The following is a 14,829-nucleotide window of genomic DNA, read 5'->3' as shown; positions in this document are numbered from 1 at the left end:
ACGCTAGTTGGTGGAGCCCCCGCGGGAAACGACTAAGCGCGAGGAGCGTGCGCGCTCACGTCGCGGCGACGGTGGCGGCGAGCGGCGTCAGAGCTTGGAGGGGGGGCTGACGTCGTCTGGCGGGTGGCGGTGTTGGAGACGAGAGCTTGGTTAGCCGGTATTGCTTCTGTCCCAGGAACCCGACGGAGAGTGAGGGAACGAGGGTCGCTTTCGGGGGCTGCTGCCTTCCACGTACGCGTCGTCGTGAGGAGCGCAGCCCGGACTCTCCTGCAACCCCTCCAGCTCCCTTTTCCGCACGCCTCGAGGCAGCGGCGGCAACCGAGACAGCGTCTCACCTTCCCCCACCCCTTCCCCTTGTCCCCCCGCCCGAGAGGGCCCGGTCTGCGCCCCACCCCCGTCCGTCCGCCCGCTACGCCGCCGCCATGTCCGCGCAGGCCCAGATGCGCGCGATGCTGGACCAGTTGATGGGCACCTCCCGGGACGGTAAGCCTCTGCCAGTGCCCTGGGGGTGGGGGAAGGGATGGGGAAGGCGAGGGAAGGGTCTCCGCGGGCGCACCTGGGCTTGTGTGTGTGGCTGAGTAAGGGGCTCCCAGATTGGTAACACGAGGTCCCGGCTCCCGTCCCATCCAATCAGGGCTGGGCAGGCGGGCCTGGGGGGCGGCGACCGAGCGGATTGGCGGGAACTGCTGCCAATGGGGTCAGGCGGGGCCTGGAGGCCGAAAGGAGAGTTTGAGCCTTGAGTGTTGACTTGGCTGGGACGGGAGAGCCCACGTCTCTTTTGCGTAGGCGGGCGGCCTGTTTTGTCGCTGATTAGGTACCTGCGGACCGCTAAAGCCTCCGCCCCCTGAACTAATTCCTTAACCCAGAGCTTTGGGATCAGTCCTCGTCGCCGCCTTCCAGAGTATCCAGGGAGAACTGGCCCCCATCATCCACCCCCTTACCTGGGTCCGGAGAAAACCTTTACTAGGAATCCAGTCCCAGGGATGAAACAACCATTCTTATGGGAAAATCTGACCCAAACCATGGTTTCTTGAAGCGGGTGTGTTTGGCCCATTTTGTGAAAAGAAGGATGTTACGGCCTGTTTTTTTCCGAGAGACCTCCATTTTGTTAGACAATTTAATAGAGGCTTTGTTTAGTAAATATTGACAAACCTTGCTTGTGCCCCGAATAGAACCATTTTGAAAATGTGGTGCCCAGTGAAGTAGAATTGAGGGGAAACAACGATCCTTTTAGGCGCTTAGGTTAGAGCTTGTATAGAAAACCACTAATAGCTGGATATCTTTTTGTCATAGAGAATTTCTAGATAAGATGAAATGCTGATGCTTTTTTGGTGGTGATAATTAGTAATGTACTCTTTGATATTCGACTCAAATCCATGCTAATATGGAGGAAGGGTCTAGTTCACTACTTTTTCTCTTAAAGACAAAGCCAATACTTGCTCATTTTTGTATGTTGCTTGTTCAGGCAAATAGTTTCTTAGCCATTAAATAAATGCTTTTTTTTTGACAAGTTATTTAAATTGCTTCACGTAAGAGAAAAGGCACTCTCAACTTTTTAGCAGTCGCTATTATAATTTCCTTGAATGCTCTGCAGCAAAATATGTGAGTAAAACATTATCGAATTAAAATGTTTTAGCAGTGTATACTTTGCATGATTTTTCAGTGTTCATAGTTCAGTTGCAATAAATACCCACATTTGGAACTTACCTTCGTAGAACGTATAGAAAAATAGGTGTAGATCGCAAACCTACTTGTGGTTGTGTAGAGAGGAGGCAAGATTGGGAAGGAAATGAATTTCATTTGTGTAGTAAACCCTTGAAAGTTAACGTTAATTAAAAATGCCACTGGAGAAAGTTTTACCAGTTACCATTTGTCACTTTTAGATAAGAATGGATTTTTATAACATATGGTATTGAGAAGAGACTTAATCCAGGGTCTTAGCTAACAGAATAATCTTTGTAGTAAAATTATAGAAATCATTTCATTTAAGACATACTTTACACGATCCTTTTAATTCTAGATGGGTACCGTTTTTGGTACCTTCTGCATGGATTGAATTTCCTAATTTTACTGGGAGGGTAGTTGGATCAAAGTAACTACTATCACCTGATAAATTTCCAAACTAGGCAGCCAATCTAATATTGCAAAGCTGAATTAGAATGTGTGTGTGTATATATATATGTGTATACATATATATATATACACACACACACATATATGTACATATATATTTTTCTCCTATGTGTGTAATCACCAGAAACTTGGGTTTCTTAAAAATCCAGTCTGCTTTGTATACAAATAAATTTATATTTTTATGTGTCTGTTACTGGATTTTTTTTTTTTTTTTTGCCTCCAGACTAAGAGGATTTACCAATGAACCCATGTTTACAAGTCCACGATATTATTTAGCTGAAATGACTGGATTTTCACTGCTGTGTTGGGCCAGAAGTAAGAAACATACTACTTTCAAGGAAAAGAATTGAATTTTTTTTAGCTACCCAAATTAGTTCTTCTATATATATAAGACAAGAATCAGTATTCTTTTCCTTCTTACCAGATAGTTAATGAGTTTACATATTTCATCTTATGATTCAGGACCTTTAAATAATTAGGATTTTTTTTTTTAGCGTACAGTCAACTTGAAGTTATCCAGGGATAGGGGGACGTGGATACCTTCCTGAATAACTCATGTAATTTGAAACCATATAATGGGAAGCTTTGTATTGGACACAGGAACAGCTTACAGGGAATGCTGTTGGGTGTCTTTGGTACTAAGAGGTGGAAATGGGGATCCAAGAGGTGGGAAAGAGATGGAAAAGGTAGGTAGGAGGGTATTCAAAGCAGCTGTGTCCAATTTTTTTTTTTTTTTTAAATCCCAGAGACTGACTATAAAGCAACGACTGTCATTTTGTCAGGGTGGCAGTAACCACCCCCTCAACTCTTAGTGTCCTGTCTGTGAGGGAATCTGAAGTGGCACAGGAGGCCCAGAGTACTTTCTCTTTTACCTTCTTTGCGCCCCTAATGAAAGATTTATTTCCTCTTCCCCTCCCCCAAATCAGAATTTTTAATTAGTTCCTTTTTAAACTCATTGGAGATTTAAGTCTGTTAAATGTAACTTACTTTGAATTACTTAAATTGGTTAATCATGTAGATTTTACCTAAACTTTACTGAAATTCTCAGAAATAGGAATTTTAGTAGGGAAATGGAGAGGTAATTTTGGATCCCTGGGCACTCCCAGAAAGGACAGTCCTGGCTGAGTGGTGGAAGTGGGAGGCTTTGGACAACCAGAGGGCAGCATGATGGTGCTGGGAGGCTGGGCAGGGGGATGACAAGGAGGTGGGAGAGGAATGCATAAGGGAGGTGGGAGGGCCAAAGACAAACTTTGCCTTCTTTGCAATTTTGCCTAGGGCCCTGGTGGTGGCAACCGCCTGTGTGCCACTGAAAATCGTGCCGATGCCTGGCATACTGCATAAATGGAAGCAGGGTACCGCGTGAGTTGAAACATTGGTCACACTATATAAAGTTTGTATATGTGAATCAGTGTAACTCATACCCATGTAACTGGGGGTCTGACTGTATTTGGATTTTTCTGATAAGGCATCATGGGCTAAGGAAAAGAGCACTGGGCTGAGACTCAGGAGACCTGGTTTCTAGCCCCAGCTGTACCTCTAATTGTAACCTTGGGTAAGTCACTTAACCTTTTTTGCCTCAAGTTAAATCTATAATTTGTTAAATGAGAAGCCAAGTAATTTCCTATGTTATCCTCAAAAATGTTGAAAAATAAGTATATTTTAAGTTTTTTAAAAGGGAGGAACCGTAAGTAGATATAAACTAGTATCTTATTTTGTCTGAAGTTTAAGATACATTAAATTTTATAATTACCTTTGTTTCAGTTGTTAGCATTAATGGAAGGGAGAGGGACCAGTTGTCTTCCCAGAACATACTCCACTTGAAAGCAGGGAGGAGCAGCCCAGGGGAAGTCAAGCAGCAGTTCAGCTGAATTGTCTGTGTGATGGTTGCAGGAACCTAGTGTTCTCACACAGACTGTAGTTATTTTTGTTGGGTTGGTTTAATTGGAAGGATGTCCCTTAGCTAAAGCCCTTCTGACAACAGGTACAGTTTAGTTATGAGAAGTCTCTGGCCCTGACCCCAGAAAGGCCTTGCAAGGTTCCAGGGATAGGACTTAAACAAAATTGAGGGTGTGAATTTAGAGTATATCCTAAGTTTAGCAACTAAAGAAGTTACAGAAGGTAGTTTTGGGGATTCCATACCTCTTAATTGCTTATAACCCTTAAATGGGAACAGAGACCATCTCGTAAAGGTTACACCAGGCCAGAAATGGCATCTGCCCTCAAAAACAACCAGTAGACTAATGGAATTCAGATTATAGATTAGAATTTTATAGCATCATTAGTTGCCCATTATGGTTAGGGAATGTTTAGGGGAAGTTGAAGCTTTCAGATAATTTTAGCTATTTTTGATGGTAATCCTTCTGACCATACGATGTTCTTGCTCAGTTAATAGAGTACATTAATCATAATTTAATATTTTTGCTGATCACTTATATATATGGTAGTTGTAGTTTATGGGATGTAAAATTAAAAGGAGATGTATCCTAGGAGATACCCAGGAAAATACAGTTCAGAAAATCATTTACTTGTACCTAGTACAAGTTTAGTGATATGTAACTGTTGAACCTATAGGACAGTATGACCTCGCTGCCTTTCTGCAAAATAAATTATTGAATCAACGATTGAAGTAGCGTTTTCTTCAGTGGTTTTTTTCGTAAAATCATCTTTACTGTAATCTGTGTTCCTTGACTTGTCATCAACACTGAGAGCATTTTCTTTTCATTTTCTCTCATTAACATAATGAATCATATTTATTTCTTGGTCAGTTGTAAGTCATTCTTCTATTCCACTTGGATTGTTCATTTTAAGTGAAGGAGGCATAGCCTTTAATGTGCAAATATACATTTTTTGAAATAATAATGGGCTATATCTAACTCCAGAGCTTGTAAATTCTTTAACATTATAAGAAATTTTAGCAAACATAAGGTTAAGTAGTTAAACATAAACTTAAACAGAGTTTTAGTAAATATTTGATTTTATCGGAGGTCCAAGCATATCAAAACACTGAAAACTCTGTTAACACCCACATAGTGAATCTGTTTAAAAAAACTTTAACTCACTTTGAACTCTGAAAGGTATTTGTCTACAGAACAGCCCAGGTGATAATAATATCACCTCTTAACAACTCTGCATTGTTCTTGGATTCTCTACAGTTGTTTAGCTCTCCTCAAGTAAATCTATGCTTCTGAGACATTCTTTTGCTTCGGGTAAAAAATAAAAGCAAAGAAAAATCATTTTGTCTGTCAGTCCATAAGTAGCAAGTAAATACTTTGATTTGGTTTGGGTAAGATGTCATATAAGGATAAATGGTAGTGAGCTACATGTTAAAGATGGGTAGCAAGAAGTCAAGGGCAAGTAGGTGTCATGGATGGGGGTGAGGTTTAGTGAGGGTTTCAGTACCAGGTGGTTCATATCAACATTAAAGCTTGAAGTTCCTAAGGGTTCAGGCAAGTTTGGGGTTGCAAAGATAGGCAGAGGGCTTAAAACAGTAAGTGTGGCCAAGACTAGGTAAATGAAGCAGGTACTCCTCAAGAATGGAATTCCAGAAAGGTGCTTGAAATGTTAGTGTAGTCATTGAGGACACATAATTGATTGTACTACCCAACTTAATAGTCAGTCTACTAAGAAGTTGTAGACTGTGAAGATGAGGAAAGTTAGAACATTTTGGGGAGAAAGAATGAGGGAGTGGGAGGGAGGGTAAGTTTATGACAGGAATCTTATGGATTCAGCACCTGCAAAAAAGTCATTCTGTTCCTTTTCAGTTTAAGATCTCATACATTAGCAGCTGCTGGGATAGAAATTAGAAGGCAAGGCCAAAATAGATCAGTTAATCAGTTTTGTAAGATTATTGAGGATAGAAAAGTAGTTTGTAAAAACTCTGAAATTGGCTACAGCTTAGTGTTTTTGTTTTAACTGAGTAACTTATGACTGAAGAGTCAAAGCCATTAGAAAGTAACATGTAACTCAGTCAGCTAAATAAATGTTATATTTTTCTATTGAACATGGCCTAGAGAAAGGAGTCTTTAAAACTTTTTTCTTAAAATACTCTTACTAGATACTGATCCTTATGTTCTAATTTAGTTGTGAACCATGTGCAATGATGTTGACCTCTGTGATTCAACATGAAAAGAATTTAACCAGCTGCCCTTGCTGAATCTTTTGTCATGTCTCCTGAATGCATGGTAAATTGTTTTTATTTTCTTGAAACCTCAGGTTTCTGCCTACATCAGTTTTCTCTTTCAGAGTTAAACTTTCCAAAGCTTTGCCTTTCAATAAAATAGGTTGGATATTTACTGGATAGTATCTACAGTATATATACGCCTTGCTGTTCAGCTGCTTCTATATTCTGTCCTACTACTATGATATGCAATATACCCTTTTCAGTTACTTGAGGGTGTGTTTTAGATCAGGTTTGGCACTATGGTCCACCTGCTTTTTGTAAATAAAGTTTTGTTGGAACACAATCATGCCCATTTGTGTATATATTGTCTGTAGCTGCTTTGCCTTACAACAGCAGAGTTGGGTAGTTGCAACAGAGTTAAATAGCTGGTAAGCGTAAAATATTTGCTATCTGGCCCTTTAAGAAAAAGCTTTTTGACCATTGTTCTAGATCAGTGTTTATCGAAAATGTGGTGCCCAGATCAGCAACCTTAGCATCACCTGGAAACTTGTTAGAAACACATATTCTTGGACTTAACACCCCAGGCCTACCAAATCAGAAGTTCTGGGGATGGGGGCCAGCAATTTGTGTTTTAAGAAGCCTTTCATGTGACTCTCATGCACATTAAAAGTTTGAGAAACTCTGTTCTGGTTAAATGTTTCCCAAATGTAAATCACATATATCACCTGTACTATTTTTTACCCTGTTTTCTTTTTGTTTAATTTTTTTTTTGTCAACTCACTTTCTGAAAATTTAAGCTAATTGTAAAATGAAAGTTTATGTCACCAGAAAAATAAATACAATGAAAACAACATGGTGTTAGGAGATAACTAGAGTCTGTTGTCACTTACCCTATGCTAAAAATTAGAACTCATAAGATGTATTAAGTACGTACTAAGCACCAAGTGGAAACTTTTTTCTTAATCATGATAAATAATCACTAGTGATTGAGTGGTGTTTAAAATGTCATGTTGGTGAAATCATACAACATCTAAAATTATTTTTGTCCAAATCCCATACTTTAAGAAATGCTGTATTAGTTGCTCATACGGAAGGAAAGCTGCTTCAACTGTACATGCCTAACCCACTGGGTGGAAATGACTTTTCCTTAGAAATAGACAGAAATACACACCCATGAGATAGATATCGAAGTCCCCAGAGAGGTCCATCTAGACTTCTAGGATGAAATTACGTATTTAGCTTCATCTTACCTTTCCATTAATGTTGTGGTCCATGGTGGTCAGCAATTCTGCAGGATTTCGCCAACCTCTTCCACGGTGGGATTGTGAAAGGTGCTGGCTGTGAGAAAAGCTGATGATCAAAGAAAACCCCTGGACTAGAAACTGGGGGAAGTGCTGTGATTCTGCATTATGGACCGGAACCAGCAAGGCATGCTTACTAGGAAAACAGTTGATTCACCTCAGATTTTAGAATTTTGAGAAATTCTGGTATGAAAATAAATCAGATGATTTAATGTGCCTCATAGTATTAGAGGGAATACTTCCCCAGACGTGGTGTTCTGATACTGGCCGATGTGTTTTAGGGTGTAGTAATTGTTGATGGGACTAGAACCTGAATATCCCTGGGTTGCTGAGTTGTTTCAGTTTTTTTCTTGCTTTCTTTTACTTAGAGATTATGGACGTACTTGCTTCTGTTGTCGTTTGACTCTGCAATAAAATAGTGACATAGGACTCTAATTCTCGAGGGGCTGAAAGTCTAGTAGGGAGTGAAGATTGCACATGAACAGTTACGTTTATTTTTAAGTGATAAATTCTGTGATTCTGATTGCATATAGGTGTCTAATTTTGAAGAAAGTTTTTAAAAAAATATAAAAGACCACCAAACACCTATAGGAGAACAAATGTTATTTGTTCATTAAGTAAAGTGTTACAAATGAAGTCCCTCATGTTCTCCTTCACAGTTTCAGTCCTTTCCCCCAAAGGCAATTCTTGTGAATATGTCACGGTTTTCCTGCTCTGTTGTTCAGTAGTTGTAAGGCTCAGTCTCCTTCATGGTAATCGCTGTTTTTCATTTTAACTTCCTTTATCATTGAGTTGTCTGTCGCCTCTGTCCTTTGATATTCTCATTTATTTTTCCTTTTTATTTCTTCATTAGTTTTAGATTTGGGGAGGCTCTGCTTAGCATTTATAGCTATCACCAACTATGGAGAACTTGTCTCTCTAATAGACAAATCAGCCAATTACTTTTTCTTTGGTTCTTTTCAGCTATTTCTTCATAGCCAGAGATAGCTTTCGTTACTTCTAATTTTGTGTATAAAAAGTTCTGGATGATAGAAGGCATCACATATCCAGAGTACGAGTGTTACTGTATCAGAATTGCAGCTCTGCAATTAAGTATCAAAATATGAGATTTAGCAGGCTGCAGCTTTTTAATGATGGACTTCCCTTTATGACATATACCATAAAACAAATTGTATATAATCCACTTTTAGGACTAAATTTGTGGGTAACTGTTTATTCAGGCTTTTCTAAGGTGTGTCTTAAATCTAAGAGGAGGAATATGTTGATTTCCTAAAGCATATATCCCCCTGGCAGAAATGTGATGGCATTGAGCCCTGCCAGTGACCAAGATTCTGTGCTTTTATAATGAGGGAAGGTAGGGTTGTGGCAGGGGTGGAATAGAGCCCTTGGAATGTAGCTACTTCAGTATTTCTTTCTGCACATTTCCTTCACCATTCTGTTAGCTCGTAAAGGCCCTGAGTAAGCTTTTCGTCCTGCTACCAAGGCTGTTTCCCAGTCTCATTCCTTATAATTTTTTTATATGGATTTTCATAGACAAGTAGGCTGATAGATTTAAAAAATTATTTTAGCATTATTAATCTTTGGTCATATTCAGCAAGAATGAACTTGTTTTGGAAATTTCTTCTGCAGTGGGCATTGCATTTTTAAAATGTCGGGCTTGTCATGGCGATTATGGTGGGGGTGATATTGATACCTATTTGTAATGATAAACCTTTAGGACCATATGAAAGAATTAAGAGGGATGGCCTTTCAGTACCCTTATTTTTTTGCATTTTCTGGGGGAAAGGAAAGCCTCTACTAATACTCAGTATGATTTTATAAGTTCTGTTAGAAAGAATGACTTGATATTACATTTGGAAGGGAGAATGCCTTAATTAGTTTTTCCCGCTGCCATCTTTGTCTGAGTATTTTTTCTTTCCTTATGTAATAAACGTATTCCTGAAAAGTTTGACATGTATCGAGTCCTATTAAATGTTTTCAAAGCATGAGTAATCATATAATGTTAAGACATGGTAGTGAATCTTTTCATAAAATGAACCCTATACTTTGTACTATATAAATATACAATGAATTAAACTGAGTTGTATTTATTAACAAGGTAACATGGAGTAGTAAGAGTTTTTTCTTTTAAGGTTATTATAAAAGGGTTCTTACAGGTGAGCTTTAGGCTAAATTCTAAAGGAACAACAAAGGTAGGTGGGAGATGTTAGTGGATTTGGTGAGCCTATTGGAGGAGTGTGTAAAAATGATCAAATTTGCTCTTTACTGTAATAGTTATGGTGAAGCAGTAGCTTTTATCTTGGTTCCACGTGAAGACATAGGGGTTTACTTGTCCATATGAAGACATGTGTTTACTGTACAGGACAGGTCTCTTCCTGCTCTGTTACTAGACTAGAAATTGGTCTTTATATAGTTCCCACATTATTATGTGGAGTCCTAGCTTATGTTGAAGGAAATGGTAATAAGAAGGTGGAACATTTGAAGATTTGAGGGCACAGGGAAATGAGAAACTTTAAGCTTATACACCTCTCTTTCTAGCTCTGGCTTTCCTTTCACTGAAAGGGTATGGAATTTATTTCAGAGGGAATGTGCCTGCCCTGTCCCAAGCCAACAGTGACACGTGGCCCCTAACAAGTATGCCTGTGGGGAGGGCTTTGGTTGTCACATTGGAGAATGTGGGAGAGCTTTTCCTCTTCTGGCCCCATTTATAAACTAGGATGCTTCCATTTGCTTTGTGTGCTGTTGAGTTTTCTCTTCTCTGTTTTCTCTAAGCTAAGCTCTTAGCTGATTCTGTACAAAAGAAATACTAATTAGTTGTTTTTATAAATTGCTTGCCATTAATGCCTGATAAAATGCGGTAAAATAAGGATTCTGCATACCATTATATATGTCAAATATTACAAAGTTTAAGGTTCTTTTGAAATTACAATACTAAACTCAGTTCACTTTTGCTTAGCCTTCACAGTTGTTGATCACATAGCATGGTCATCCACTCACAGCTTAAAAAAATACAGGGAGCATCGGAGAGAATGGGTAAAGTAAAATTTTGATGTTTTTAAAATAGCACCTAAATCTATGAAACTTGATTTGATTTATTGTTTGTATGGGAGGGAGAGGGAGGTTGGCACTGGAAGGGAGGGGGTGGATATTGGGAAAATAGCATGCACCATGTAAAATGATGTCAGATACCATCTAGGCTAAGATTTTTAAGTGTTGCTACTACAGTTTAACTCTGTTTCAGAAAGGGCAGGACCATAAAATGGCAGTGTTGGGATTTACAGTGGGTTTAATCTTTCCCTCCCTACAGATTGAAGGGGATTTTGAGAATAGCACTATTTGAGTAGTTTGGACAGAAGCCTTCTTTTTAGAGTGGGCTGTCCACATTCCCTGAGTGAAACTGCCTCAGTAGCACCTCAGGCTCTCTTAACGTTACTGAGGCTCTGTTAACGTTACTGAAAGACCTTGAGAGGAATAATATTTATTCCAGTTTTTATTGTACACCTATGACTCAGGTGTTCTCAAATATAGGTTATGATTCATGAAACTCATGAAGGGGCTGAACAGCAGAGGTTAAGAGAGTTGTTACTTTGAAGGTAGTTGCTTGGTAGAAAAAACATTAATAGAAATTTTGATGCTTCCATTCAGATGAAGAACACTTTTCCTTTCAAAGTTCTAAATCAAGTTTTTAATCTCAAATCTCATCATTATAGTTATGTACAAAGCCTAATTAATTAGTATTACGGAGGTCATAGAGAAGAGAGCCTGCCATGTTTTTATGGATAGGGCATTTTGTTGTTGTGAACTCAAATAACTTGGTCTAATCTCCACCCCATTATTTTTAAACTTTTTTCTTTGTTTACACATTTAAAATCTGGGTGCAGAAAAAATTAAATCAGATTTTACCCTAAAAATATTATTCTTGCCCCAGCTTTGCTATTCCTCTACATGAAGCCATTTGCCAAAGCCAGATACGACTTAACTTATTGTTTCCCAAACCTTCCTGCCTCTGTAAGCTTTGTCAAAGGTATTACCGCCAGTTTGGAATGCTCTTCTTTCCCCTTTCCTTTGGTCTAAGTCCTGTCTTTCCTTCAAATAATGGCTTCTACTATTGCATGAAGCCTTCTCTAACTCTTCAGTCCTTGGTGGTCATTCTAGTCTTAGAATTCCTGAAGTACTACTATTTGGTAGTATTTCATCCATTACATTCATCTGGCACTTGGATCATGCTTCCTTTTGTTATTACTTGTTACTGCATTTAAATATCCTGTTTCTCTAGGAAAATGAGGGGCTCCTTGAGGGTAGAGAGCTTGTCTTAAATGCCTCTTTGTAATCCCATTGCCTAGCACAGAGGATATGTTCAGTATTGGGCTTGATTCTATTATTTGGATCCAATATTAGTGTAACAGAGCAATTGTTCTTTTAACTTAGGTTATTTTTATAATGAATATATACCCAGAAAACCCAAAGATAAAGTACATTGAATTAATAAAGTAATTCCTTGTATTATAAGGAGATTTGGTTCATATTTGTTCCTTATTAATTATAGTTCCCCCCTCCCCCCTCCCCCCCCCCTCCTTTGCTTTTTAGTGGGTGCTGTTTTACCTAGTTTCTTTTGAAAAACATGGTTTGGGCCAGATATATTGACAGTTTATATTACTAGTATTTTTACTTTAAAATTCTTTGTTGGTTTAGGCAGATTATACTTTCATGGCTTAAGCCCAAATAAAATACATTTATTAAATACTGTATGGTAATATAGTCAAATTATTTTAAAATGTTAACCTTAAAGTCTCTCAAGTAAAATTTAAAAAATATCAATAAACAGATATTCAGTTGCTAGTCCCTCTCAGGGTATTTCTGTATCTCAAATTATTAGGAATTTTATTATTTCATTGTTATAAAGATTTCTGTACTGTACAGGCTGATATTTGATAGCTGTATTTATTGTGTTTACTGCAGTTATCAAATGTTTATAGAGCAACCATTCGTATGTAGTGAGGAGTTATTTAAAAATACTTTTTGGCATTTATAGAAACTGACACTTAAAGGTCCTCAGGGATAATTTTGCTTAATTCATATTTGGAATTGTTCTCATTTTATCTGATAGCAGTGTCTTCAAGGCACATATGTCTTAATATTAGATTTATGTCGTGATTTCAGAGGAAGTGCTTGACTAGTAAAACTTGTGAGAATCTTGATTTTAGTCTAAGGCCTGGCTTGTCATATTCTTGAACCATTAGTTTGACAAAGCACTGAAACAATACTGCTGTTGCATTACTGAAAAACTTAGAAACTTGTAGCAGGGAGACTTCTAGATATGTAAGTTTTTTTTTCTTCTTCAAAAATTTATATTATCTTTAAATTTCTTAGCATAATTTGGGTACATGCGAGAAAGCAAAAAGCTTCTAATACAGCATTGACATTCTGGTGTGAGCTCATCAGAGTACCATTCTGACATGAGCTTAAGGCCCTCACCAAAGTCTTGATGAAATATACTTTATAAAAAAACATTTTTCAAAACCCCAGTTTGCCCAAGGACCACTTTACAGAGCTCCAGCCTTGGACTTTTACCTGTGATCAGTCATATTCTTCTCTAGGGTTACACTTGTTAAGTCAATATTTTAAAACAAAGCAAAACAAAACACCCTGATTTTGTTCACTTTTGTTTTCATATACAAGAATCTTTACAGTCAACATGTACTTCTAGATGCTATATTGAAATTGCTGGCAGAGTCTATTCTATACAGACTGAACAATCTGGCCCCTTGTTTTATTTGTAAAGGTTCAATGTATCTATGCCTGCCTACTTCAGTCTGCAAGGGAGTGTCAGAAAGGCCCCGCATTCGCCGAGCCGTGAGTTATCACTAACTTTTCAGATGTGTTAATGAATGTGGAACAAAAGCAGTTGTGTTTAAAAGGAAAAAAGGACCATCAAAATAACCTTTATTATATATAGTAGCAGGCGTGAACACTAAATTAATTATTCCAAATTGTGGTGTCAAAAATAACCTACTTTAACTAGAGACTAGCCTCTAGAAAACCTATTGTTGAACTGCTCTGAAGCTATCATTTTAGCTATAAATTACTATTCTTAAAATTTTATAAACCTGGTTGTAAATTAATATGTTCTTTAAGTCTTTTTAACCAAGTTAAAACAATTTGAACAAAATCTTACCCCGCCTAAAAATGATAGTATTTAGTTGACTTTGAGTTAAGCTCTTCAAAATAAGACCATGTGAAAGGGGTAAAGTTTTAACCTTTTTTGTTATTCACATGTGAAAAATTAATTTAGATAATTGAATCACTTCCTAGATGAAAGATTTTAGTTCAGTGGTATTTAAAATCTATTTTGGTACCAACAGTTCTCGCTTCAGTAATTCACCAGTAGGTTTTCATTCATCAATGAGGATATCAGTTTAAGGCTAAAAATAAAACACTTTTCATTTCCTAGGGCTTATCATTCTACTTAGAGGAAATGTCCTTAAGAGTTTTTCCCCCCCCCAAAGAGATTCTAAGCAAAAAAATTGTAACTAACATCTATATTTTGTTAATATAGTTACCTTTCTTTTTCTTAGATTCATTAAAGTTTTGAGTAGATTGGCATATTTGATTAGCAGGTTGGGTGCTTCTGTTGCTTAGGAGGTGTATTATGTTAAATGAAGACAGAATGAATTTAAATGTACCCAGTTTGGCTATATATAGCACAGACTACATAAAACTTGGAGGTGTGGGACCTTTGGAGGCATTAAAGTTAACATTTCATTTAGGCAGTATGCCTTTGTTTGACTGGTGTGTAAGTCCTTCTTCCAGGTTTGTACGCTCTTAAACACGTTATTCTACCCTCTCTAACTCCTCCCAGCAGCAAAAGGGAGACACTTCAGCTGGAACAAAATAGTGGAAGAAATGGCGTCTGGGGTTCAGTGGGGATTCGCAGTGTGTATGCAATGTTTGCAAGATTACTTTATATGTTTTTCAATTAATGTAAATAATTACAATATAAATCAGTGCTTAGTGTCAAGTAGGGAACATTGTATACCAGTAGAAATTCTCCTAGTGGGTCTGCTGCAAGTCACTTAACCTCTTGGGGCCTCAGTTTCCTCATCTGCAGTATGAAGGAGTTGGACTCGATAATCTTTAAGGTCCATTCCTGCTCTACATCCTATGCTTTTCTGAAGTACTCTGTTTAACAGAATGCATTGCTTTCCCACTTTGACTATTTGAATTACATGTGCAGTACACATACTGCAACTGCATGTTGTCTAAAATAGTTTTTCT

At 38.0% G+C, this 14,829-nt stretch overlaps 1 protein-coding gene across 17 annotated transcripts in view; it reads left to right on the top strand.

Annotated features, from left to right (window-relative positions):
- Positions 1-14,829, top strand: part of LUC7L2 (LUC7 like 2, pre-mRNA splicing factor) — a 56,959-nt gene continuing 42,130 nt past the window's right edge. The window contains exons 1-5 of one of the 17 annotated variants that reach the window (XM_057549598.1): positions 1-483; positions 2,357-2,448; positions 3,409-3,492; positions 13,337-13,407; positions 14,414-14,487. In XM_057549598.1, coding sequence (XP_057405581.1) covers positions 3,475-3,492; positions 13,337-13,407; positions 14,414-14,487 — 163 coding nt within the window. In that variant the 5' untranslated portion in view covers positions 1-483; positions 2,357-2,448; positions 3,409-3,474. The other 16 variants (XM_028165214.2, XM_057549596.1, XM_057549602.1 and 13 more) reach the window with 16 other exon arrangements.

This window comes from Balaenoptera acutorostrata, chromosome 7 (genome assembly GCF_949987535.1).
Source record: "Balaenoptera acutorostrata chromosome 7, mBalAcu1.1, whole genome shotgun sequence".
Taxonomy (NCBI): domain Eukaryota; kingdom Metazoa; phylum Chordata; class Mammalia; order Artiodactyla; family Balaenopteridae; genus Balaenoptera; species Balaenoptera acutorostrata.
This window is presented reverse-complemented; position numbering and strand designations above follow the sequence as displayed.